The following is a 27,818-nucleotide window of genomic DNA, read 5'->3' as shown; positions in this document are numbered from 1 at the left end:
CTATCTTCTGCCAGAGTAGGGATGGGGAATCTCAGGCTCTTGCCCTTGCTATCTGGCCTTCAAGTCTTACGAGGAGGGCTCAGTCATAGAGCATCTGCTTTATGTACAGAAGGTCCCAGGTACAATTTCCCTCTTCTTCAGGTAGTGGTGGTAGTGAAGCCTCCCTGAAACCCCAGAGAGCCACTGCCAGTCAATGTAGACAATACTAAGCTAAATGAACCAATGGTATGTCTCAATATAAGGCAGCCTCCTATGTTCCCCAGGCAACTTCCCTCATCAGCCCTGCTTTGCACCCTCCATGAATGTTTTTACCTGGCTGGAAAAAGATGCCTGCTTGGATAGAAGATACAGAAGGGTGTGTGTGTAGAAATTATCCTACTGTACAAAATTCACATTTATTGCTTTGCTCTCTTTTGCCTCTGGCCCCACCACCATTGGCATGCAGCCCCTGGAAAATTGCCTAAAAATGAATGCAACCCTCAGGCTGAAAAAGTTTCCCTGAATTTGCTCTCCAGATCTAGATGGACTTCAACTTTCATCAGCCCCAGCCAGCATGACCAGTTATCAGGGCTGATGGGAGCTAGGAGTCCAGCAACTTCTAGAGGGCCATAGATTCCCCTCCCTGCCTAAAAGGAAGTATTTGGACTGCTGTTTGCTTTCTTTTAATCTGGGGTTTAAAGGATTATCAAGTGGGTGGAACTGGACTGGGAGGGCATGGACCCTGTGGTGTGCATCTTTAAGATCTTAATGTCTCTTCCAAGTTCCTTTCAGGAAGTAAGGGTGCCCCTTGGCTACTGAAATCAATGTACGGGAAGAACTGGAGGGAAGGGAATAAAGGAATCTGTCCTTCGCCTCTTTATCCTTCCACAATTCACCCCCACTTCCTTGCCCCCGAATTAGCTCTCTACAATTATCTAGAGAAGGTGCCCTGTTTGCAGATACTCAGGTGCCAAACTGTAGGTAGGGGAAGCTTGTTAGAAGAGATTCTTCAGAATGATTCCTTGCCTCCCATCAAAAGTACTCCAATGCATATGCTCATACCAGTATTTTAATGTAGTGTTTGGTTTTATGACCGTGAAACAATAAAAAAAATCTGTATGATTTGTTTTTCTGGACACTGCTGAGAAATGTGAGTGATTAAGTGGTATATAAATGTCTTAGACAATGAATGTCGCCACTACCACTGGAAAATGTCTCTGGCAGTAAAGGAATTCATGTCCCAGCCCTAAGCCTTCTAGCAGAGGGAGATGTCTTGGTTTAAGGGAAGCAAGCACAGCTCCCTTCCCGAGCCAACACTTGGAAACATAGAAGACTATAATTACATACAGACCACCAACAGCTTCAGGCTGAAGCACCAGTACCAAAGGGCCACTAACCCACCACTTCTCTAGAGCCACTGGATAGGAAGGTACTACCAAGGCTGCAAATGCCTACACTTCCAACACCAGCTGGGGAAGGAATCGTACCCCTCTAGACGTCTCTTTTATTGCACATTCATGATTATTTGTGCTCAGGATGCTATCAGGGCGGTCATATGTGATTCCACTTGCAATACAATACCCGAAGTTCTGGGGTGGTCATACTGCTTCATTTCCAGTCAGTGCATATCATGTAACTTCTTGCTGAAATCCCATAACTTTTTATATCAGAAGTGTTCTAGGTTGTTTTGGTTTTGGTTTTTGGTCCTGGTTGTCTTTCATTATAGCCCCTCTGGACAGCAATAAAATGGTAGTACTATTGTGTTAAGAACATGTTACAGAATATACCCACAATAAAACACCAGTCTTGAGTGGCCCATGGAGCAATACAAGCTGAAGAGGATATTTAATGACAGAAAGAGAATATAAAAAGTCAGTGTTCATTGAAAGTAGAATCCCCCACCACCAGTCATAACCAAATACAAAAAAGTAAAGTCAGAACTGATAGGTATACGTTATAATTTCAAAGCAGCATGCGTTTATACCGATGACGATGAGGATATATGAGCTAATTAGCTCCTCCTAAATACATTACTAATTGAAATTGGGGCAAGTTCTTTGTGATTAATAACCAATCCACCAAATACATCATAGCAGTACAATCCAACAGCAGCAATTTACTACTTTTTTTACACAATACTAAAAAGGAACAGTACTGACTATGGGTTTTACTTAAATAAAAATCTGTACTACATTTCTGACCCCAAGGACACACCCAATGGTTTATAACAATACAATAATAATTTAAAAACAAAATTATCAGTATAACTAGCATACAATAAAAACATAATTCGATAATAGGCAACAAAGATGTATTCTGAATATTCCCTGGCTACACACCTGTGCGGCCACTGGTTCACAGCAACACTGTGGGGCAATGTTTCTTGCCATTCTTCTGCAAGGATATGGGTCATCATGATGAGTAGTGCCTTGCTGATCCTTATATTAATTCCTATATTTTTACTTCTTCGCAGGTATTTTTCTAAAGTCCAACATAAACAACGTTTTCTTACATAAGAGATAAAAATTCAAGATAATTTGCAATCTAACATTTTGAATATCATCAGTCGAATCTTGATTTAATTCTCTAAGATTGCTTTCACGTTACTTCATATTGATAAAATTATTATGTACTGTATCACACCAAGCTCATTTGCTTCAGCCCTTTTAAAAATGTCACATGCTACTGGATAAAGAATTGTGGGTTTTTAGCATTCAGACAAGTTAGACAGGTTTTCCTCATCACAGAAATGCTAATGAATCATGATTTGGCTTGAAGCACTATTCATATGTAAGAAAATACCACCGCCTTGTTTATTATAGCCAAAACAGAAGATACCTCACATTTTTACACCAAAAGTGTAAACTATATTAACACACTGGCAGGCAAGGTTTTTTATTTATGGATTTTTCAAAGTGTAACACAAACATAACTGTACCTTGAATACAAAGCACAGAGTCTGTTAATCTTAATATATAATCTCTCATGCAATATATGCACAAGGCACATTTGATAATTGTAGTAAATTCATGAGGCAACACAGAAAATACTTTGGTGAAACAGTCTCTCTAAAGCAACATCTCCAAGACAGAGAGTTGAACATTACTCCAGTTACATTAATCATACACCACACAAGCGTATTAAGTGACTATAAATTTGTACTGTTCAGTTTGTTCCCTGTCCAGAGTATTTTGCTGTGTTAATTTCACAGCCAGCGCTGTTTGCCAAGATCCTGCTATACCACCACAATATGGAAGAACCCTCTTTACTCTTTCAGAGAATGCTATCTCCTTGGGAGCAGCTCAATAAGATGTACTACTAACTCTTTATACAAGATTGTCTTGTTTTGAGGCAGTGTTGAATAATTTTGAAATTCTAACTTATCCAGAATGTATTTCTATCTCATATCATCATCCACGGAACATTAAATTTAGAAGAGGAGCAAAGTTTCGTACAGCTTAGCAGTCAATTACCGTAACACTTAGTTCTTTGTTCCATTGCACTGGTGAGATTTTCAGTCTCCATTCAACCTTTCTTCCTCTTTGCTGCCTTCCACAAGCAGCTGGCAACACTTCAAATTAACATCTTTTTTTCATTGCTCTTGTTTGACGGTTTTATTGCTGTGCCCTTTCCCAGCTTGCCTCCAACTGTAATCCACTTCATACTCAATTTCTCTCAGGTTGGTGCTATTTGTACCATCAGACAATAAAGTCTGAAACAATTTATCGAATGCCTCATTTGTGTATTCCTTTCTCTAAGTCCCAGCTTTTCCCCCTTTACCTGTGGCATGTAGCTTTAAAATCTCATGTTTTCAGCCTTACTGATATCCTCATCCTTAGCCCTCTCAACATATCTTAAAAATGAAATAAAACATGCTATCAACACCCTTCTTCCAAATGGCTGAGGGCAAAATGCATTGTTTCTTCCCACCTCCATTTTTTCCTCACAGTAACTCTGTGAAGTAGGCCAGACTGAAAGAATATGACTGGTCTAAGGTCACCCAGTAAGTCTCATGAGTGGGTAGGAATTTTAACCCAAACCTAAACCTACACTTTTAAATTCTCTACAGTGGCTCCTTCTGTCCTGCTCCACTCCAACTAGCACCTACACATAGGAATACTACACTTCTTGCCAAAAAGCTGCATATGAAAAAAAGCACATTCAAGAAATGCAAAGGACCACCTTCATCATGATCAATTCAGCTTCTTTAGGAACTTCCGCAAAAAAGCTCAACAACTTAAGTCCCCCTTACTTTCTTATTTAACCACCTTCAGATTGTGTCTTCCCCAGTATTCAGCAGGATAACTTGTGTTTCACTTTGTCATCTTTTCTTACTCATTGTCTTCAGGCACACACTTCCCTGGGACTCTCTCAAATAATATAATTATTGTCTTCCTGGGTCTGCTCTTCCACTTAGGATCATGGGAAAGTGGAGGGGGTGGATGTGTGGACTCAAGCAGGGTGGCTAAACCTTTTTGGCCCAAGAGCCATATTCACCCTTAGCCAAACCTCCATAGGCTGCATGCCAGCAGTGGTGTGTGGCCATCATTCACTATCATATGCACATTCTCACCTGCACACAACAGGACACACACACAAACCTCTCCACCCACCCCGGTACTGTGTCCACTCTAGGTTTTCTTTTGCTACCACCATTAAAATCAGTTCAACCTTGTGGGAGGGCTCAGGAAAAGTTGCTTGGGAGGCTGCATCAGGGCACCAGACCATGGGCTAAGCCATCCCTACATTAGATAATTTGGGATAACTTCCAGCACTGAGACAGGTCATACTATATTAAAACTTCAATATAGTGAATCATAAATTTGTGGGCAGTTGGTAAAAGGAAAAGGAAGTTCTAGCGGTATGTGGAATTTATTTTAAAAAGGCCAGGACTACAGATATGGGGTGGAGCACAAGTGAACCTGCTGACTACTCCAATTCTAGGCCTAACCAAACTTATGCAGCAGCAAAAGGGGGGGACCAATGAGGATGCAAATTTTTATGTCCTAGCTTCATGCAAAGTTTGAAATAATTGCTATATTATACAGCCACCAGAGTGGCTGTATACTATAGCCGGCGTGGGTTTTTCACATTCCGCAATGTTAAATTGAAAACACCCCCATGCCATTCTGATGCTTCCCATAAGCTCATTTCAAAATAAACCCTTACAAACCTTATAGTTCTGAACTCAGAAACGCTTGCTTAACAACCCTCTCAATTTTCATGGCACACAAAACAGTCAGAGAGAATATTTATTTATTATTTATTTATTTATTACTGGCATTTGTTAGTTGCTTTTTTCCAACAAGAAAAAACACAATAATTGAAATAACTTATAACAAGAGCAAACAATTGCAAACAGTTCCAAACAAAATAATACAACCACAATAATAATAAAAAAACAATAGAGAGAACAGAGAGTTCAAAGTCTAAAAAGAGAGAGAGAAACCCCAGAGCCCTTTTGGAATTTTTTCTCTGAGAGTTCTCATAATCTGTTGAAATTCATTAAAAATCAGCCATATTCACAGAGTACCTGTAATCCTAATATTGGACCTTGCCCCATACTCTGACCTTCATCTTCTGCAGTTTAAACGTTTAAAAAATGTCTGGCTGATTCTTAATTAATTTAATAAATTTTGGCTGGCAGCCTATGACAACGCGGGGCATGCTCTGTAAGAACCAACTGTCAGAATTCTAAAAGCCAGACTCACAGCTGCTGGGCTTGCCTAATCAGGGGGCCACACCCACACCAGACTTTGATTTCACTTGAGACAGTCATGGCTTCCCTCAGAGAATCCTGGGAAGTGTAGTTTGTGAAGGGTGCTAAGAGGAGACTCCTGTTCCACTGAGAGAGCTCCAGTGGCCAGATTAGTTTAACAGTCAGCCACTCTGATTGAAGCTCTGAGAGGGCAACAGGGCGTCTTCTAGCAACTCTCAGCACCCTTCACTAACTACACTTCCCAGGATTCTTTGAGAGAAACCATGACTGTCCAAAGTGAAATAAAGGCCTGGTGTGGATGTGTCCAGGGACAGTTTTGGTTTAAATTTGGGTGGGAGGCTACATGTGCCTGCTGTAGAATAAAAAGGTGGGGGAAATGCTGAAAAAGAATGATACTGTTCACAGTGTTTTCCTTTTGGAAAGGAAAGGGGCTTCCCCTCTGCCCAGTGCCCACCCACCGACCCAATCTCCTTCCTCTCCCCTTCCTGCCCTCCTCCCCCCTGCAGGTCAGTTTCACCTATCCTTTTCTAACCATGTTGCACAGGAGTAAATCCCACTGAACTCAAAAAACATGCAAATGATCAAACCTGCCCTCTCCTCCTCCTATCCCCTCCCCCTTACCCCTTCCTTCACCCCTCCCTTTCCATCTCCCATCACCTTCCAACCCCCTTTTCCCCTTCTCCCCCCATCCCCCATGGTAGTTTTACCTATCCTAGGACTATGACCTGGGAAACCAGGATTCAAATTCCCACACAGCCATGAAGCTCACTGGGTGACCTTAGGCCAGTCACTGCCTCTCAGCCTCAGAGGAAGGCAATGGTGAAACCACCTCTGAATACCGTTTACCACGAAACCCCTATTCATAAGGCAGTCCATTTCCATTTTCAAACATGATCGCATAGAAATAAATCCCATTGAACTCAAAAAGTATGCAAATGTTGCGCTGCAGCCAACTCAGAAGGGACAGGAAGGGGGGAGGCATGAGTTTCAGGCACCTCCGCAGCCAGAAGAAGCAGAGTTGGGGATTGCTGTGTCTAAGCAGGATCGTGTGGGAGGAGGGCAGCCTGCTCTCCAGCCAGTTCCCACGAGTAACGCCCTTTCCGAGGAGCTGAGCGCACCGCCCCCAGTTGATGCAGAGGACCTGTGGGGGGAAGCTTCAGAGTCAGTGCCAGCTCCTCCTTTACCAAGCAGTTCCCAGGAGGATTCCAGTGTGGCACCGCCCCCTGACCTCGAGCCCGTTGCTCGGGAGCAGGTGTCTTCAGATGAGCTGCTGGATGCGTGTCCCCTGTCTCCTTGTTGCCGTCGCCGCGAGAAACAGACAGGGCAAAGACAGGAATTACGAAGGAGTCAGAGATTACGTTCGAAAACATTTCCTATATAAGCCTGCCGCTCCCAGTGGGGGGTCGTTGAGTCAACTTCCTTCACACGCTGCAGAGCATGTCTAGAGTATAGTTAGGGACTCTAGTGAGTCAGCGTAGGGTTTCCTATGAAGCGCAATGCCTTTGATGTATCCATTACTCTAATAAAACGAGATTTACTTGCACACACACTCCAGCCTCATTCTTTCAGCTGGACAGGACAGTTTGACTCAACCACCATCCCTACTCGAACCTGTTCCCATGGCGGATGACATGGACCAGAACGGAGCAAGAGGAGGAGTACCTATCACCATGGAAGCTTTGTATGCCGAGATCCAGAACCTCCGAGTGACTACGCAAGCCCTACAAGCCGAGAACCAAAACCTCAGGGCCGCAACGCAAGCCTTGCAAGTGGATAACCAGAATCTCCATGCCTTGGTTGCCCAAGTCCAGGCTGCGCCTCCTGGGGTGGCAGCCCCTGTGAAGTCTCCAGTGGGGCTCCCCGTGTGATACGGGGGCCAGAGTGAACAGTTTGCCACGTTTCTAGCCCAATGTGAGTTGTACATTCAAGTGCGCAGAGCTGAGTTCCCAACTGATGACGCGAAGGTGGCGTTCATCATCAGTTTATTGGAAGGGGAAGCGGCAAAATGGGCCACCCCGTATTTGATTCGCAATGACCAGATATTGCGCCAGTTTGATGCCTTCAAGAATGCGATGGGGGACATGTTCCGAGACCCCCAGAGGAAGGAGACGGTTGCCCGCCAGTTAGGGACCCTGAGACACTCCTCCCCTCCCACCAGCCTGTGCTGCATCTCTCCTGCACTACTCACACTCACCCTCCTATCCTGCTTTGCCCGCTTTCTCCAGCTAAATTAATCTCTGCTGCTCTGAAGGGCTCCTCTCTCCAGCACACAATGCTGACCCAAGCTGAAATCGATTTTTCCCTCATACCCCTTCTGCGTAGATTTTTTTTAAAAAAAAACTGCCAGCAAAGCAGACATTTTTTTCTCCAGGACTAAACTTTAACCTTCTGTGATATCGTAGAGCTGGAAAAGGTGCAGAAAAGGACAGTCAAAATGATCAGAGTGGATGGAGCAAGTTCACTATGAGGAAAGGACGACGGAGACGCTGCCGCTGCCACTGTTGCTGCTGGAAGATAAAGCTGTGCGATTTATCTGGGATTGTGTTGCTGCTTTCTCAGAATTGTTTACTATCAATATTTCCCAGGTGGGGCTGCTGTAGTCTGGCTGGTGTGGTGATTCACAGGACTGAGCCCTGGCCGCCCGCCAGCCGTGGCTAATCTTCTCCACCTGCTTGTTGGAAAGGGATTTCATTATCATCTGAGGAGGAAGAGCCATGACTGTTGTTGGTTGTCGCTGCTGTTGTTCTCTGGCTGTTAACATCGCTCTAACTCTTATTTCTGGGAGCAGAGTCATTAATTAGGGTTCTGTTAGCATGTGTTTACAGCTTGTTTCTGTGCGAGTGTGGTGGTGTGAGTGTGTATGAGAGTGTATGTGTATGAGAACTGCGTGTACGTTTAAGGTTTTACATTATGTGCCTGGGTGAGAGGTTTCAGGGCTATGTGGGGAGATCTGAGGGGGCCCCAATTGCCGTGGTGACGGGCAGAGGGAGATACGGCGTTGTGAAGAAGTCTGGCCAGGTAAGGGGAACTCGGCCCAGGCAGCTAACGACTGTGCCTTGTTCCGGTCTTCCTCGCACCCACGGGTTTTGTGGTTGTCCTATCGGCCAGCTCTCAGATCTTCAGATGCTGCTCTTAAATGCCAGATCGGTTCAAATTAAGATCTCCCTCATCCACGATTTAATTGTGGATGAGGAAGCTGACCTGACAGGGCTATCAATGGCTACTAGCCATGATGGCTGTGCTCTGCCACCCTAGTCAGAGGCAGCATGCTTCTGAAAACCAGTTGCCGGAAGCCTCAGGAGGGGAGAGTGTTCTTGCACTCGGGTCCTGCTTGCGGGCTTCCCCCAGGCACCTGGTTGGCCACTGTGAGAACAGGATGCTGGACTAGATGGGCCACTGGCCTGATCCAGCAGGCTCTTCTTATGTTCTTATGTTCATTACAGAGACCTGGGTGGGTGAGCAGGGAGGAGTTGAAGAGGGCGCGTCACCCCAGGCAGAACAGAAGGACCTTATATGGAAAGATGGCATACTGCACCATCAGGAAGCTGTTTATGTGCCCCCCGGAGAACTGTGAGTGAGGGTACTACGTCAGTGCCGTGACGTCCCCACAGCAGGCCACTTTGGGGGTTTTAAGACCATTCAAGCTGTCACTCGGGCGTTCTGGTGGCCCAAGGTGAAGAAGGACGTAGAGCATTACATTCGCTCTTGCCCCACTTGCATGAGGGCTAAACATGCCACTGGGAAGCCACCGGGGCTACTGGAACCCCTTCCTACTCCAGGAGGACCTTGGCGAATGATTATTATGGATTTTATAACAGACTTTCCACCTTCGCAGGGGAAAACCACAGTTTTGGTGGTCGTTGATGCCTTCTCGAAAATGGCTCACTTCATTCCGTGCGCAGGGCTCCCAAGCGCTCAAGACACTGCCAAGTTGTACGTGCAAAATGTGTATCATCTGCCAGACAGCCTGGTTTCCGATCAGGGCACACAATTCACCTCGCGTTTTTGGCAAGCGTTGTGGAAGTTGCTGCAAAGTAAGCTGTCGTCTGCCCATCATCCCCAAACGGATGGGCAGTCCGAGAGGGTCAACGCAGTGTTGCAACAATATTTACGTTGTTTTGTGGGGTATCAGCAGGACAACTGGATGTCCTACCTGCATTTAGCAGAATTTGCCCATAATAATGCTGTGCATTCGCACACGCAACAGACTCCTTTCTTCCCCAATTTTGGCTACCACCCCCAAGCCTTCCCTGCCCCAAAAGACAGTCTCTCAGTCCCAGCCACTGAGGATTACTTGCAGGAACTTCACGCTATGCAACAGCTACTCCAAGAGCAACTAGAACAGGCCAAAGCGGATTACAAACGTGCAGCTGACCAGCATCAGAGAGAGGGGGACCTCATACGAGTGGGAGACCAGGTCTGGATCTCTACACGTTTCCTAGCTATGCCTGGCCGGTGTCATAAACTGCAGGATCGGCGTGTAGGGCCCTTTGAGGTGGAGGCTCAGATTAACCCCGTGGCTTACAGACTAAAATTGCCGCCCACCTTCAAGATGCACCCAGTCTTCCACAGGACATTGTTGACCAAGGATGCTGCCCCCGACCCTCACCGTCCGCGAGTGGAGCCTGCACTGCCGTTGTTGGTAGAGGGGGAGGAGGAATACGAAGTAGAACAGATTTTGGACTCGCGAAAACGCCGAGGGCGTCTTCAGTACCTGATTCATTGGAAGGGGTACGATCCAACTGAACGTTCCTGGGAAACAGAGGAGAATGTGCACGCTCCGACTTTGGTGAGAGAATTCCATGAGGCTTATCCAGAGAAACCTAGACCTCAGGGGTGGGAAGGGTTAAAGCATGGAGGGGGGGGATGGTGTTGCGCTGCAGCCAACTCAGAAGGGACAGGAAGGGGGGAGGCATGAGTTTCAGGCACCTCCGCAGCCAGAAGAAGCAGAGTTGGGGATTGTTGTGTCTGAGCAGGATCGTGTGGGAGGGGGGCAGCCTGCTCTCCAGCCAGTTCCCACGAGTAACGCCCTTTCCGAGGAGCCGAGCGCACCACCCCCAGTTGATGCAGAGGACTTGTGGGGGGAAGCTTCAGAGTCAGTGCCAGCTCCGCCTTTACCAAGCAGTTCCCAGGAGGATTCCAGTGTGGCACCGCCCCCTGACCTCGAGCCCGTTGCTCGGGAGCAGGTGTCTTCAGATGAGCTGTTGGATGCGCGTCCCCTGTCTCCTCGTTGCCGTCGCCGTGAGAAACAGACAGGGCAAAGACAGGAATTACGAAGGAGTCAGAGATTACGTTCGAAAACATTTCCTATATAAGCCTGCCGCTCCCAGTGAGGGGTCGTTGAGTCAACTTCCTTCACACGCTGCAGAGCATGTCTAGAGTATAGTTAGGGACTCTAGTGAGTTAGCGTAGGGTTTCCTATGAAGCGCAATGCCTTTGATGTATCCATTACTCTAATAAAACGAGATTTACTTGCACACACACTCCAGCCTCATTCTTTCGGCTCTGGACAGGACAGCAAATGATCAAACTCTTCCTCCCTTCTCCTCCCTCCTATCCCCTCCCTCTTGCCCCTTCCCTCCCCCTTCCTTTGCCCCTCCCTCCCCATCCCCTCCTTCCCCTTCCCCCTCCTCTTCCTCCTCCCCATGGTCAGTTTTACCTATCTTAAGCATGATTGCATGGAAGTAAATACCATTGAACTCTATAAGCATGCAAATGATCAAACCTGCCCTCCCCTTCCCCTTCCTTTGCCCCCCTCCAATACACTCCTTCCCTTTCCCACTCCTCCTCCCCCCTGGTCAGTTTTACCTATCCTAAGCATGATTGCACGGGAGTAAATCGCACTGAATTCAATAAACATGCAAATTATCAAACCTGTCCTCCACCCCTCCCTCTCTTGCCTGCTCCCCTCCTAGTCCTCCCCTCCCAGTCCTCCCCCCCATCCTCTGTGGTCAGTTTCACCTATCCTAAGCATGATTGCAGGGGAGTAAATCCCATTGAACTCAATAAGCATGCAAATGATCCATCCATTCTCAGCAAACTTGCACAGGATCCCATTTCTTACCTCCCGGATTAAAAAGCAGGGAAATTCACTAATAGGCAAAAATCCTTGAAGTTTAAGGACATACCTATAGCCCACAGCTATTTCTATCAAACTTTAAAAAGCAGGGAAATTGGGCAGCTATAGTGAATGCACCAGGGGAGCAGGAGACCTGAACTCCTCTCTGAGATATTGTACTGCCCTACAAATTGGTCAAAATGCAAACACCATTTGGGTTGGTCTTTCACAGTCCAATTCACTTCCTGTGTAGCTTGGAAGAATTTGGTAACGTGCCTCTGAGCATATGGTGAGTGGTGGCAACACCTGCCATCTCCAAAGATAACTTTATTTTTGTATGTTTGTTGGTGTTCTTCTTACTTTGCTTCTTTCCTGTATTACTAATGTTTCTACAGAGAATCTAAACTAGAAAAGTTTATTTCCCTCATTATTCATCCTAGAAATCTGTGTCAGATATATTTTTATTAATTTCAAAGCCTTTTTTACTGGTCAGTGTCATATGATGGTGAAGACAGCATTTTTTTGTGTTTCAAATTGGACGTTATGTTCTATTTCTATTTTGGGTGCATTAACAGTGCAATCTGAAACTGCAGTTTGATGTAAAATCAGACTGATTCAAATATGTTGCTATGTCAGCAATGACTCTAGCTGTTGGAAAAAAGAGGATGCATGTTTTCAACCTGCTATGTTTAAACCACTTCATTTAAGGCAAGGTGGGCACAGTAAATAAAGGACTATCTGTCAGCTCTTCAAATACTCCTCTCTTTAAAGCAGGCTGCATGGCCACTTTACCCAAAACCAACAGGACCAGGAAGTGATTCATTTTTCCAAGTGCTGTTATGGAATACAAGATAGTTCTTTTATTGGAAGGTGAAACAGGCCCGGCATACATTACTACTTCTCTTTCTACTATAGTTTCAAACTTTCAATTTTGGGGTTTGGAGATCCCTTCTGGACATATTCGGTTCCCACTTGCCCCAGAATGGTCAGGAGTGGAAGAGATTAAAGTTTCAGCTCTAGACAGAACATTACATGGTTAACTTCCAGAGTTCTGGTATCTTCTGATCCAGGCAAAGATGGGTGCCATTCTGTATGATCTGCCACTCAGAAACTGACTGATCTAATTGATTTTCATCAGAAATATGGTAGGCTGTCACAACAGCTCTTAAGCAGTTGTTACTTGTTTTTAAAATGTATGAAGCAATTTGACTTTAGTAGTATCATATAGAAGTATTATTGGTGCCTATACAAACTCTGGAATTGCCTCTCCTTCAAAAACTAGAACATGGGAAGCTGCGTTATACTGAGTCAGACCATTGGCCCCTCACTCAGTATTGTCTACACTGACTGGCAGCGGCTTTCTAAGATTTTCAGACAGGGATCTCTCCCATTCCTGCCTGGAGATGCCAAGGACTGAATCTGGGACTTTCTGCAAAGCAGATGCTTTACTGCTGAGCTATGGCCCTTCTCCAGTACATATACACTCCAGTATATTTCTGATTTTTTCCAGTTTTTTATTATTTTTAATAGAAATGTAACAAAGTGAAAAAAGGGAAGGGAAGAGAGAAAAACCTGTCAGCGCACATTAAGGATACAATAACCATCATTTTAAATTAAACATATAAGACAATATAAACCATCCAGATTCTTGTAAGACAGGGATGAAGAATCTGTGGCCCTCCAGGTTTCTTGGAGCCCACCTCTCATCAGCCTCAGCCAGCATGGCCTATGGTCAGGGATTATGAGTTGTAATCCAGCAACATCCAAAGGGCCACCTGTTCAATTGCTGGTGTAAGACTATTTGGGCTAGTTTGATCCAGTACATTCAAAGAAGGGGAGGTTAATGCTTTAATATCTAATCAATATCCATGTGAGAGAGAGAGAGGAAAGAGTGAGTTTACCTTTGTATGCTATGTTCTGGAGCCTTTGGAATGGGTATGTTACAAATTTGAATGATAAAAACACAGTATGTGCCCTCTTTAAGCCAAATATACTATTATGTTCCTTGTACAGTACAGTTGTAGAGAAGCAATGTGTATTCATTTCATGCTGTTGTATCAGAATGTTTTGCTGCAGTTATTTAAAGAGCTACAGTTTCCAATGGCTTTTTTTCCTGTTCCATCAACATGATTTACAGGGTATGTTTATGTTGTTTGGCATGCCCTTCATTGTGGAACGATGTCTAAAAAGCAGTTGCATAACAGTGAAATACAACACAGTATTTTATTTAAATTGCAGTACCATAAATAAAGTACATGACGTAAAATAAGAGGTGGGTGATAATATACATTTAACAGAGCTGTAACAAGACTTGGGAATTGTGACATCAAAATATTGCTCTGCGTAATGGCTGCTGAAAATTACTTCAGCAAGCAAGTAAAAAAATGCACAGTAGTCACATCTACACCATACATTTAAAGCACATAGGTTCCCCCAAAGAATCCTGGGAACTGTAGTTTACCTCTCACAGAGCTACAATTCCTAGCAGCCTTAACAAACTACACTTCTCAGGATTCTTGGGGGGGTCATGTACTTTCATGGTGTGGATGGGACCCTAGCCACAGGCAAGTAGCCACATATGAAAACACTGGTGTCCCCAGATGGGGATGCCTGTCCCTATGAACAAAAGATGCATCCAATTCAATGGGCTTTAGATGACCAACAAAATGCAGATGTAGATGATCAGCTAAATATGCAGAAGGATGCTTCTGCACAAAGATTTCCCTTTCTAGAACAGGGCAAATTCCTTTAAATTTATATTTTACCAAAGGCTCAAGTCGCAATTCTGCCAAAATTAACCACATGTCCTATTGATTGAAAGCGAGCTTTAAGCACATGCTCTCACACTGAAGTTGATGGGGCATAGAAGTTTTTCACATTGACAGAATTGTGCTCTATGACGTTGATAATCAAAATCTACAGAAATTTGCCTTTGCCTTTCAGTCTCTTTGGACATTCAGTTACTTTCAGCTCCATGGAATATTTCGTACAGGGCTTGTTGGAGCTTGTTTATTCAACAAACAGAAACCACATTAGGGGTACCACTCAGTGTATTTTACAATTAGTGAGTGGTGAACTCTTCCTGGTAAGAAGTATATGAACGTGTCAATTTGGTAGTTGATTTGGGCAATTCTTAAGTGATTTTCCTATTGTGCATTAAGTTCCTTATATAGGAATTTCTTGTTAGCTACAATTAAAAAAGCAGAAAATTAAAACCTCTGCAGATACACACAACCTTGATTAAGAACCTGTAGCTTTTAGCTGTATGAAAGAAAACAGACTTCAGAAAATGTGAAGAATTTGAAACTTTTGAAAAGATTCTCTTTCCATAGGTGATGGAACTATGTGAAAGAGTTTATAATGCGAAATAAAAAGGTTCCTCTTTAGATTTAATAACTCCATACTGCAGTATTCTAGTTCACTCTTTACCTGAGGCATGAATAACTAGGCACAGTGTGTGGGTTTTTCATATCTTAATTTTATTTTGTTTTATATTGCATGTGATTAGAATATACACATTTCTTTCTGTTGCATGATGCTTTTTATTATAAAATACTTGATAAACAAGGACTCCCATGTATTTTACACACACATAATGTTCAGCTTAGTCTGTATAGTTTTTATTATCTTCATTAACCACTCCAGGAGTAAAATTAATATGTTTCAGTCAAGAGCACTGCAGTGGATAGCAAATCATTCCCAGGAGGACAGCTTGTGCCCAAATATATTTATTCCATTCACTGCAGTGGCGAAGGGGAAGGTTCAGTCACACCAGAGTTTACTTAGTTTAGAGTTTTCAACTCTCATATCACAAAACATTCTTCACAACCTTGAAATTGTATTACTGAAGTAACAATTTAGTCCACCAAAACCTTCCACAAACATATAGCAGCAATATAAACATTAGATAAACCAAGACACAGCAATAAGAGAAGAAGGAAAATTCAGGTTTTCTCGCAGCCTTTCCCATGCTGCAGGAAGCACTGAACTGAATACAAATAGCCTTCTGATTCCCTGTACAGAGGGATATAGCTGCAATAGTGACAGAGACTCTGTTTCAGGTAAGAGATAAGAGACAACAAGATTCCAGGGAAATGTATTCCTCTAAGCTATAGTCCCTACCCCATACTCTTTAAAAAGTCTTCCCAGCAATTTAGTTTAACACAGAATTGCTATTTGTGAATAACAGAAGAGATAAATTGCTACATTTGTACTTGAAACTGGTTTTTGTGTGCAGTCCGTTAATTAACCAAAGAGCTCTCTCCTACTATATTTGCAGTATGCTTCCTCATCTCCCACCCCTGAAACAATTGTAAGCCAGATGAACTAAGACCAGCCTTGCCATAACACAGGCATGGGAAACCTGTGGGCCTCCAGATGTTGCTGAACTACAGCTCCCATTGGCCCTAGCAAACATGCCATGGCCATGGATAGTGGGAGTTGCAGTTCAGCAGCATCTGGATGGTCACAGGTTCTCCACACCTGACATAACATAAACATGGTTTAGGCATCAGGAGCAAGCTGCCATATCCCAAGCACTCTTTCCCAACCCCTTCCACAAATGAGTACTCCACCATGCTCTTCTGTTCTGGTTTGGCATTGTGTGTAATCATTGCTAGCCCTGGTTAAGAGCACTCCATGTCTTCCTAAAGAATTAGAGTGTGGAAGATGAACCCAACCTTTCTCTACTGTACAAGGGAGCAAATTAAGCAGGGTTGATAAAAACCCATTATTTTAAAAAAATATAAAAATTGGATTTTTTAAAATTTCTTAAAACAAATTAGCAAAAAAGAGCCAAAGTCAAAGATATCATCATGAATACTAATTATACAACTTCTAATTATATTCTGTGAATATGTTAACAGCAGTTTATGCAGATGGGAGATAACCTGGGCCACATTCACATTGTACATTTATTTCACTATTATGCCATTTTAAACAGTCATTGTTTCCCCCAAAGAATCCTGGAAAGTGTGGTTTGTGAAGGGTGCTGAGAGTTGTTAGGACACCCCTATTCCCCTTACAGAGCTACAGTTCCCAGAGTTCTCTGGGAAGAGAGACTGACTGAGCATTGTAGCTTTGTGAGGGGAATAGGGGTCTCCTCACAACTCTTGGCACCCTTCACTAACTACAGTTCTCAGGATTCTTTAGGGGAAGCCATGGCGGCTTAAAGAGAAATGATAGTGGAGTCAATATATAGTGTCAATGTGGTCCTGATCAGTCCTATTCTGCAGGTGGTATACATGAAGGGCACACTCTCCCTCATAGTGCAAAGATAGAGAAGGTTAATGAATAAAGAATTTGGGAAGATTTTGCTTTTATTTATTGCCGTCTTTTCTTTTCTTTTTGCTTTTTTATTGATATCTTGCCCTTCCTCCCAGTAGGAGCCCAGGGCGGCAAACAAAGGCACTAAAAACACTTTAAATCATCATAAAAACAGACTTTAAAATATATTAAAACAAAACATCTTTTAAAACATTTTTAAAAAGATTGAGTAGATGTGAACAAGGAGACCAGCGATGTGGTAATCTAGCTCTTAACAGCAGTAGCCTCTTCTGCAGATATTTTTTCTTCCTTTGTACTAATTCATTCTAAATTGAGAAATAAGTTGGGAACTGAACAAGCAGGAAAGCTTGTATTTCTTTCCAGACAATGAACAAGGAAGACATAGGTGAAGAAAAGACTGAATTACTGTACTACCCAGTATTTTAAGTTTATCATGTTGACTTGATTAAAATTGTCTATATTTTATTTTTAAAGAACTTTACATTTATCTAAAAGCAGAAATAGTTAACCATTCAAAAATCCATCTGCATGTTTTGTTAATGTTGTTGTTTGTTGAAGAAGAAAACTAACCAGAAAAATAAACAATCTTTTTAGTACAATTTAAAAGCCTGTTTGGTGGTAGTGATGATTCTGGCACATCCTGACAAAATGGAACAGTTGCAGCTAGTTATCTCCTAAATGACTTCACAAGTTCATTCTGCTTTAGTACTAAAACGATCAAATTACCATCCCTTTTTTGATGAAAATTAATGTGAAAACAATTCAGAGTAATTGCTGAATATGTACCTAATTGCTGAGTATTGCTGAGTATGTACCTACCTTCTAATGAAGCCTACATCTCTGAATATGTATTAAGGTTATATTAAACAATAATGTACTTCTAATAAAAATGATCATTAAATAGAATCTTCCTCACTAGTTATTTAAACTGATTTAATTAAAAAGTCCTTCAGAGAAGCAATTTAAATAATGATTTAAAACAATTTGATTTAAATCAAATCAACCCTGAAATTAAGATTCTCCTTGTGCCTTACTATAAAACCAGTCAACTAGAGAGCAGGCAAAAGAGACTGGCCGATGTGATAAGTTTTCACTGCTACTCATGCTGGCTCAGATACATCTCCTTCCATACACCTTCCTCCTCAGATTCTGAACCAGTTTGGGCATTGACCCAAAGCCAAGTGGATTACCTAGAATCCTGCCAGTCCTCAGACCACATGGTAACCCTTGTTACATAGGGTTAACCTGACATAGGGGTTTCCAGAACCACTTATCCATCAACATGTAACCAATTCAGATTTTTTCATAGTGATCACCATTCCCAATATAATGTTTCTGTCATACTTGAGCAACTTTCTTGGTGTTACAGAGGTTTTAGAAGTCTCCTTTTCTCTCACTATGTATAGCATAACTATCTACCATTCAAATTCTTACATCTCTTCGCTATGCACAAATGGACCAGAAGCCCACAAAGAGGCTGTAAATAGAAATCCACACTCATCACTAATATCAATTTAAACAGGAAATAATAACAGTTTCCCATGCTCTAAGCTATCCAGCACTAGATACGGTACTGCTGCAATCTTGAAAAATTTCTGCCCCCAGGCATAGCTGACATATTTCCAAACGCCGTACATGAGATAAATATTTGTTCTTATGCCTCTTGTGTTTATTTTCATCAAGAGAACACACAGAGAACTGAAGTCGTGAAGTTAAGTTGGGTGACTTTCTCAAGGTAGATAAAAAGGAACTATGGACTACTCAGGAAGCACCTTACCCTTAATAAGCACATTAAATGGGCAATACACAAAGTATTTTCTTAGACATTGTCAGACTGACAGCCACTTTCAGGAGCTATTCCTAAAGGTTTTGCCAGCACTAAACCAGATTAGTGATCTGTAGGGATAATACCATGTTGACAACTCCAGGCATAGCAACATGATCACAACCTTGCATTCATGGTATTTATTTGCCTAGAGTGAGGGAAGGTTTATATCTTTGTTGATTCTAGATGCTTTACTCACTGAAGGACTATACCTCAGTAGCAGACCATCTGCTTGGCATGCAGAAAGTACCAAGTTCAATCCCCAACCTTTCCAGGTAGGCCTGGGGGAGACTCCTGTCTGAAACCCTGGAGAGCATCTGCCAGTCAGTGTAGCTAGTACTGAACTAGGTGGACCAGTGATCTGACTGATAAGGCAGCTTTCTATATCCCCAGGGATGGGCAGACTCCAGGCTTTTAGATAGCCAGTGTGGTGTAGTGGTTGGACTAGGGCCTGGGAGACCAAGACCCAAACCCCTAACTCAGCCATGAAGCTCACTGGGTGACCTTGGTCCAGTCAGTCTCTCAGCCTAACCTATGTCACAGGAAATTGTGAGGATAAAAGGAGGAGAAACGTGTAATTTTACTTAAAGTTTTAATCTTAACATATTATTCTTACTAGGAAAGCAAGCAGAATTTACTTTCAAGCTCAAACATGTAGGATTAAGACTGCAAAAAATTAAGGAGACAAGATCACCTTTTAACACTATTTTTATACAAACATTCAGCATGAATTAGAAAAGGTAAGCGCGTTAAATTAAAAACTTAAATTGGGACAAGAAATTTATTTCATCTTTCATGAATAAAAGTTATGTCTCCCACTGATACCAATGGGGCATCAACTAGCTCAACTTTAGCTGGATTGGGCCAGTTTTTTAAATATATGTTTTCACAAAACTCATCCTCAAACATTTCATTTCTAATGGCACAAATATCATACTAAAACAAAATATGGAGCTGTCCTCCCCTTTTTCAATGCCTGAAGTGGGTAGAAAACAGAATATGATTCTAAATAAGTTTAGTTGTATAATTAACCCAAGCATAGTGAAAAGTTTCCCCCCACCTGTTTTTGTAATATCAGCAAAGCATTTTGCAGTGAAATGTAGCTGTGCCTTTAAAAAACACCATAAATATAAATGTACTCCCTTCAAGTCAATTCTGACTTATGGAGACCCTATGAATAGGGTTTTAATGGTAAATGATATTCAGAGGAGGTTTACCATTGCCTTCCTCTGAGTTCACCCAGTGAACTTCATGGCTATGTGGGGATTCGAACCCTGGTCTCCCAGGTTGCAGTCCAACACCTTAACCACTGCATCACACTGGCTCTCTTAAAACACCATACAGCACCTCAAAATCTAACACATCTGATATGTAGATATTACATTTTATTTATAATATTGCAATATTATATTGTAATATACTGCAATATACAATATTATATATTAGAATAAATTGTTAAGTCTTTAAAATGCCACAAGACTTGACCTCGGTTTTGCTGCAACAGACTAACAGAGCAAGCCTGTTAACTGTTAGCAACTTATGGAAAAGAAAAGGGTAAAAGGTAGCCTGGGCTGGATTTCGTCGTTTGTGCATTTCCAACTCCTGGCGTATTTTTTACCTTCTCTCAACACGACCTTAGACCCGAACTTGCTGGGCGGGGCGGAACACACCCGGGCGGCCAAGAAACCTCAGGAAAGAAGGGAGAAGGGAAGGGAGGTCCCGGCTCAGAGCCAGAAGGAGAAGCTGGAGGTGTACCTGCTGTTGCTGCTGGCCACACTTCCCTGGCAACGTCTTTCCTTCGCTGCTGATGGGAAAGAGGCGCAGCGTCTGCAGTTCCCTGGGAAAAGACCAAGGCAGCGCTGTGGAGGCTGGAGCTGGATTTCCTCCGGATGGCCATCCGCCTGAAGCCAAGGCTCTCGGGCCCGTTCATCTTTCCCTCTTCTCCTCCTTCCGCAAGTGAGGAAGAGGCAGACCAGACGCCAGGCAGAAAGCGCCCCTTCCTTAGCCCCTGACGCGAACGTCCATCACCACACCACAGGTTTTGCTGAGGTTTGCAGTCGCCACCGCTTTCTTAACCGTCCTTTGCCTACTCTGGGGCGTGCTGTGAAGAAAGAGAGACGGGAGGGAGGGGGTAAAGCGCTGCCTCCTTCTGCCCCGCCTAGAGGCACACTCTGCTCTAGTGCGAGACCCCGCCCCACAAGGTGGAAGACTGAGGGAAGGAGAGAGATTCGTGGCTAGCTTGAAATTCCCGCTCAAGTTTGGCCACGCGCCAAACTGCGCGCACGCGCGAGCCAGCCTCAGCACCTTACTTCCACTTTACCGCAGCCGCTCGCCTACGCGCGCTCTGTTCTAAGCACCTCACCTGTTAGGCGAGGCAGGTGATAGCCCGCCCTTCCCTTTGGGCGGGGCAGCCGCGCGCGATTATTACAAAAGTTCTGCTTCAATTGCAGTTGAGCGTATCTATTGCAAGCTGATTTTATATGGTCTTTTTAAGCAGGCTATTACAGCCAGACTTTGTTTAGCGTTTGAGCCCCTAGGACTGCAGCATTGAGTCAGTGACCATTCCAGTTTTCCGCTTTTTCTTTCCCATTTTGGCCCACTTTCTAGTCCAACACAAATAATGGCCAGTCTTAGACGCAGAATGAGGTTGGGAAGGTGAAGTTTTTCCACTGGAGGAAAATATTGCTGACCTGAAAACTCTTTTCCTGGATGTCTTTTAAACTCTAACCCCCCTCTTATTCTCCTATGTCCTTTGGCTTCTTAGATGTGAAGGGGAAAGCATTCTGTGCACGCTCAGAGAAAAGCATCAATCATGTTTTTCATGCTATAGCTGAAATACTTAACTGATACAGTGTAATTGATACAATACCATTTGTCAACAGGATCATGATTTCCAAGGGAAATTATACAGACCTTTGGTCAATAGTTTTATTCAGGTTTTATACTGCTGGTTTTATCTGCTGCTGTCTGTAATGTATGTTCTTTCAGTGCTGGAGGCAGTATGGTCTTTGAATACCAGTTGCTGACATTCGCAGAGGGGAAGAGTATTGTTGCACTCAGGTCTGCCTTGTGGGCTTCCCATCAGCATCTGGTTGGCCACTGTGGAATGGAGAAAACCAGTGGGATATGGTTATCCCTGGATATAAACTATATCGGAAGGACAGGCAAGGACGTATTGGTGGCGGAGTCGCTCTATACGTGAAAGAAGGCATTGAATCCAGCAAGCTCGAAACCCCAAAAGAGGCGGACTTCTCCACAGAATCGTTGTGGGTGGTGATACCATGCCCCAGGAGGGATTTAATACTGGGAATGATCTATCGTCCCCTGATCAAAATGCTCAGGGGGACCTTGAGATGAGATATGAAACTGAGGAAGCATCCAAACTAGGAAATGTGGTAGTAATGGGTGACTTCAACTACCCAGACATAGACTGGCCGCATATGTGTTCCAGTCATGACAAAGAAGCAAAATTTCTAGATATTCTAAATGACTATTCCCTAGACCAGTTGGTCATGGAACCGACCAGAGGGACGGCAACCCTGGACTTAATCTTCAGTGGGAACCGGGACCTGGTGCAAGATGTAAGTGTTGTTGAACCGATTGGGAGCAGTGACCATAGTGCTATTAAATTAAACATACATGTAAATGGCCAATTGCCAAGAAAATCCAACACGGTCACATTTGACTTCAAAAGAGGAAACTTCACAAAAATGAGGGGATTGGTAAAAGAAAGCTGAAAACAAAGTCCAGAGGGTCACATCACTCGAAAATGCTTGGAAGTTGTTTAAAAACACTATATTAGAAGCTCAACTGGAGTGCATACCGCAGATCAGAAAAGGTACCGCCAGGGCCAAGAAGATGCCAGCATGGTTAATGAGCAAAGTCAAGGAAGCTTTTAGAGGCAAAAAGTCTTCCTTCAGAAAATGGAAGTCTTGTCCGAATGAAGAAAATAAAAAGAAACACAAACTCTGGCAAAAGAAATGCAAGAAGACAATAAGGGATGCTAAAAAAGAATTTGAGGAGCACATTGCTAAGAACATAAAAACCAACAACAAAAATTCTGTAAATACATTCAAAGTAGGAGACCATCTAGGGAGGCGATTGGACCCTTGGATGATAAGGGAGTCAAAGGTGTACTAAAGAACGATATGGAGATTGCAGAGAAGCTAAATGAATTCTTTGCATCTGTCTTCACAGTGGAAGATATAGGGCAAATCCCTGAACCTGAACTAACATTTGCAGGAAGGGATTCTGAGGAACTGAGACAAATAGTGGTAACGAGAGAGGAAATTCTAGGCATAATGGACAATATAAAACTGACAAATCACCAGGCCCGGATGGCATCCACCCGAGAGTTCTCAAAGAACTCAAATGTGAAATTGCTGATCTGCTAACTAAAATATGTAACTTGTCCCTCGGGTCCTCCTCTGTGCCTGAGGACTGGAAAGTGGCAAATGTAACGCCAATCTTCAAAAAGGGATCCGGGGGGGATCCCAGAAATTATAGGCCAGTTAGCTTAACTTCTGTCCCTGGAAAACTGGTAGAAAGTATTATTAAAGCTAGATTAACTATGCATATAGAAGAACAAGCCTTGCTGAAGCAGAGCCAGCATGGCTTCTGCAAGGGAAAGTCCTGTCTCAGTAACCTATTAGAATTCTTTGAGAGTGTCAACAAGCATATAGATAGAGGTGATCCAGTGGACATAGTGTACTTAGACTTTCAAAAAGCGTTTGACAAGGTACCTCACCAAAGACTTCTGGGGAAGCTTAGCAGTCATGGAATAAGAGGAGAGGTCCTCTTGTGGATAAGGAATTGGTTAAGAAGCAGAAAGCAGAGAGTAGGAATAAACGGACAGTTCTCCCAATGGAGGGCTGTAGAAAGTGGAGTCCCTCAAGGATTGGTATTGGGACTTGTACTTTTCAACTTGTTCATTAATGACCTAGAATTAGGAGTGAGCAGTGAAGTGGCCAAGTTTGCTGACGACACTAAATTGTTCAGGGTTGTTAAAACAAAAAGGGATTGCGAAGAGCTCCAAAAAGACCTCTCCAAACTGAGTGAATGGGCGGAAAAATGGTAAATGCAATTCAATATAAACAAGTATAAAATTATGCATATTGGAGCAAAAAAATCTTAATTTCACATATACGCTCATGGGGTCTGAACTGGCGGTGACCAACCAGGAGAGAGACCTTGGGGTTGTAGTGGACAGCATGATGAAAATGTCGACCCAGTGTGCGGCAGCTGTGAAAAAGGCAAATTCCATGCTAGGGATAATTAGGAAAGGTATTGAAAATAAAACAGCAGATATCATAATGCCGTTGTATAAATCTATGGTGTGGCCGCATTTAGAATACTGTGTACAGTTCTGGTCGCCTCATCTCAAAAAGAATATAGAGTTGGAAAAGGTTCAGAAGAGGGCAACCAGAATGATCAAGGGGATGGAGCGACTCCCTTATGAGGAAAGGTTGCAGCATTTGGGGCTTTTTAGTTTAGAGAAAAGGCGGGTCAGAGGAGACATGATAGAAGTGTATAAAATTATGCATGGCATTGAGAAAGTGGATAGGGAAAAGTTTTTCTCCCTCTCTCATAATACTAGAACTCGTGGACATTCAAAGAAGCTGAATGTTGGAAGATTCAGGACACAAAAGGAAGTACTTCTTTACTTAGCGCATAGTTAAACTATGGAATTTGCTCCCACAAGATGCAGTAATGGCCACCAGCTTGGATGGCTTTAAAAGAAGATTAGACAAATTCATGGAGGACAGGGCTATCAATGGCTACTAGCCATGATGGCTGTGCTCTGCCACCCTAGTCAGAGGCAGCATGCTTCTGAAAACCAGTTGCTGGAAGCCTCAGGAGGGGAGAATGTCCTTGCACTCGGGTTCTGCTTGCGGGCTTCCCCCAGTCACCTGGTTGGCCACTGTGGGAACAGGATGCTGGACTAGATGGGCCACTGGCCTGATCCAGCAGGCTCTTCTTATCTTCTTATGTTCTTAGATGGGCCTTTGGGCTTCGGCCTGATCCAGCAGGGCTCTTTTTATGTTCTTACAATGTTGTTTTGAATTGTTTGATGTAATTTTATTGCTGTGAGCAGCCCTGGGCCCCCCTTGGAGAGAAAGGGACAGTTATGCATTTGAAATAAATAATAGGTGGATTCTGATTGGTCTTTGCATACAGCTTCTTTAAACAGTCTATAGGGCGGTTTAGAAATGTAATTAAATAATAATAATAATAATAATTACTGTATTATTTTTCAAACTGGGCAGAAGTAACGAGTGGGGTACCACAGGGCTTGGTCCTGGGCCCAGTGCTCTTCAACATTTTTATTAATGACTTGGATGAGGAGGTACAGAGCATGCTTGTCAAATTTGCAGATGATACAAAATTGGGGGGCACAGCTAATACCGTGGAAGACAGAAACAAAATTCAAAGGGACCTTGATAGGCTGGAGCATTGGGCTGAAAACAACAGAATGAAATTCAACAGGGGTAAATGCAAAGTTCTACACTTAGGAAAAAGAAAGCAAATGCACAATTATAAGATGGGGAATACTTGGTTCAGCAGTACGACATGTGAGAAGGATCTTGGAATTGTCGTTGATCACAAGCTGAATATGAACCAACAGTGTGATGTGGCTGCAAAAAAGGCAAATGCTATATTAGGCTGCATTAACAGAAATATAGTTTCCAAATCGTGTGAAGTATTAGTTCCCCTCTATTCAGCACTGGTTAGGACTCATCTTGAATACTGCATCCAGTTCTGGTCTCCGCACTTCAAGAAGGATGCAGACAAACTGAACAAACAGGTTCAGAGGAGGGCAACAAGGATGATCAGGGGACTGGAAACAAAGTGCTATGAGGAGAGACTGAAAGAACTGGCATGTTTAGCCTGGAGAAGATAAGAATGAGTGGAGATATGATAGCACTCTTCAAGTACATCAAAGGTTGTCACACAGAGGAGGGCCGGGATCTCTTCTTGATCATCCCAGAGTGCAGGACATGGAATAATGAGCTCAAGTTGCAGGAAGCCAGATTTCAACTGGACATCAGGAAAAACCTCCTAACTGTTAGAGCCATACGACAATGGAACCAATTACCTAGAGAGGTAGTGGGCTCTCCGACACTGGAGGCAGCTGGACAGCCATCTGTCAGGAATGCTTTGATTTGGATTCCTGCATTGAGCAGGGGGTTGGACTTGATGGCCTTATAGGCCCCTTCCAACTCTACTATTCTATGATTCTATGATACCACTGTTTAGCATGGTGATTGTAAATTCTTCTGTAGGATGGCATTACCCTCCATTACTGCTCGTTTTTCCCTAAAGGCAGGATTAACAACAGGTGTGCTCACTGTATTGGATCATATTTTTGGATTGTCACATTGTGCAATTCGCAGTAATGGTTTCCTAGGATCTTTACTTAGGGTGCAATCATGTGCACACTTACCTGGAAATAAGCCCCACTGAACACAACAGGATTTATTTCCAAATAAACCTACAGTACATAGAAATGCACTCTCTGGGTGTAGTTTTCTTATCTTTTTGTCTGTCAGTGGAAGTTGGAGGAAAGAGAAACTGCTGGCAAGTAACCAAGAGTCTTGCTCCAAAACTGTTCCAAAAACTATTTGCAAAGTTGTGACCTGCCTAGGTCTCTGATGCAAAATTGGCTTGAAGACAGCTCTTTGAATGCTGGTGTCAGCTACATTAAGTCTTGAAGCACAGATTTAAGGTAGAAACACACTCACTGTTCTGCTGGGTCCAATGTGTCTTCACTTCTCTCTTCTGAACATGGGGGCACACAACACTAGTTAAACCCTGCGCCTTTTTACTGTAAAACTAGTGGGAGCAGCTTGAGTGTTTTGTTTTTCTTAATTCACCTTCAAAGAGATTTTGCAACTGATTGGCAGATCAACCTGTTCTCCCTCCAGGTGTGGCTAATGGAAACACTTTGATCTGGCGACTAGGGCATTTACAACCTCTGCCTGTGCACCATCACCTGGCTCTGTGATATGGAAAACTACAAGGAAATCAGCAACAGTATATGTGGATACTTTCTTACACTAGTGGGCCACAGCAGATCAACTGACGCTCCCTTGCCCTATTACTCAGCCAGGATTCCTCAAGGTAATCTAAGCAATGAAAAGAACTGTTCTTACATATTTCACTATCACAGAGTTGACAGTTGGTCAATATGCAGTAGGTCTCCCTCCTCTGCTAGGTGACATTTCAGAAGCAAGAATGGTGACTAAGCAACATTTCCAGAGGGTTGTCTGTTCTCCCCAATCCACATCAGTTCTCTATGAACAGGTAAGCGTGCAGAGATTCTCACACACAGTTGTGGCACTGAACCAGCACAGGGTGGGGTATTGTCTACGGCAGTACAGAATGGGGGGGGCGGGTTTAAGTCTTCCCATCCCAGCCATAATTTTGGTGAAAATATGCCTCTCCCATGCAGCATTTTTCACAAGGAAGCTCGCATTTACAGCAATTGGAATTTCACCCCTAATTCTAATTGCCATGTCAGGGTTGTGGTATGTGTCAGTTTTCACTGACTTAAACCTCCCCTCCATGTGCTGCAGTGCTGACAATCACCCCTTCCTTGTGTCTGATTTTTTTAACCTATCAACAAATGTGTAGTTGGGCTGTTAGCACCATAGCAAAGCTTTTCCTATGGCCACCTAATATAATGACAGACATCTTTGAAGGAATGCGAGTAGTCATCAGTGACAAAGGTCATTGTTTTATATTAACTTTTCAAAAATAAATGTACCTGTAAGCAGACTCTGGTTTCTAATATAAAAGTCAAGAGAATAATTGTTCAGTGAATCATTCACATTTATAGAAAGCTTACCCAACATTATTTATAATCATTCATTACACTGTAGAAAAAAACTTCTAAAAACAAATTCAGTATGAGAATTTGTTTATGCATGATTCATAAGTATCAAACGTGT

The 27,818-nt window shown here is 43.2% G+C and overlaps 1 protein-coding gene across 1 annotated transcript in view; it reads right to left on the bottom strand.

Annotated features, from left to right (window-relative positions):
- Positions 1–21,211, bottom strand: part of FGD4 (FYVE, RhoGEF and PH domain containing 4) — a 170,870-nt gene extending 149,659 nt beyond the window's left edge. The window contains exon 1 of the mRNA XM_061638726.1: positions 20,623–21,211. Coding sequence (XP_061494710.1) covers positions 20,623–20,797 — 175 coding nt within the window. The 5' untranslated portion in view covers positions 20,798–21,211. The remainder of the gene's footprint in view (positions 1–20,622) is intronic.
- Between the last annotated feature and the right edge of the window lie 6,607 nt (positions 21,212–27,818).

This window comes from Rhineura floridana, chromosome 8 (genome assembly GCF_030035675.1).
Source record: "Rhineura floridana isolate rRhiFlo1 chromosome 8, rRhiFlo1.hap2, whole genome shotgun sequence".
In the NCBI taxonomy this organism is placed as follows: Eukaryota; Metazoa; Chordata; class Lepidosauria; order Squamata; family Rhineuridae; genus Rhineura; species Rhineura floridana.
This window is presented reverse-complemented; position numbering and strand designations above follow the sequence as displayed.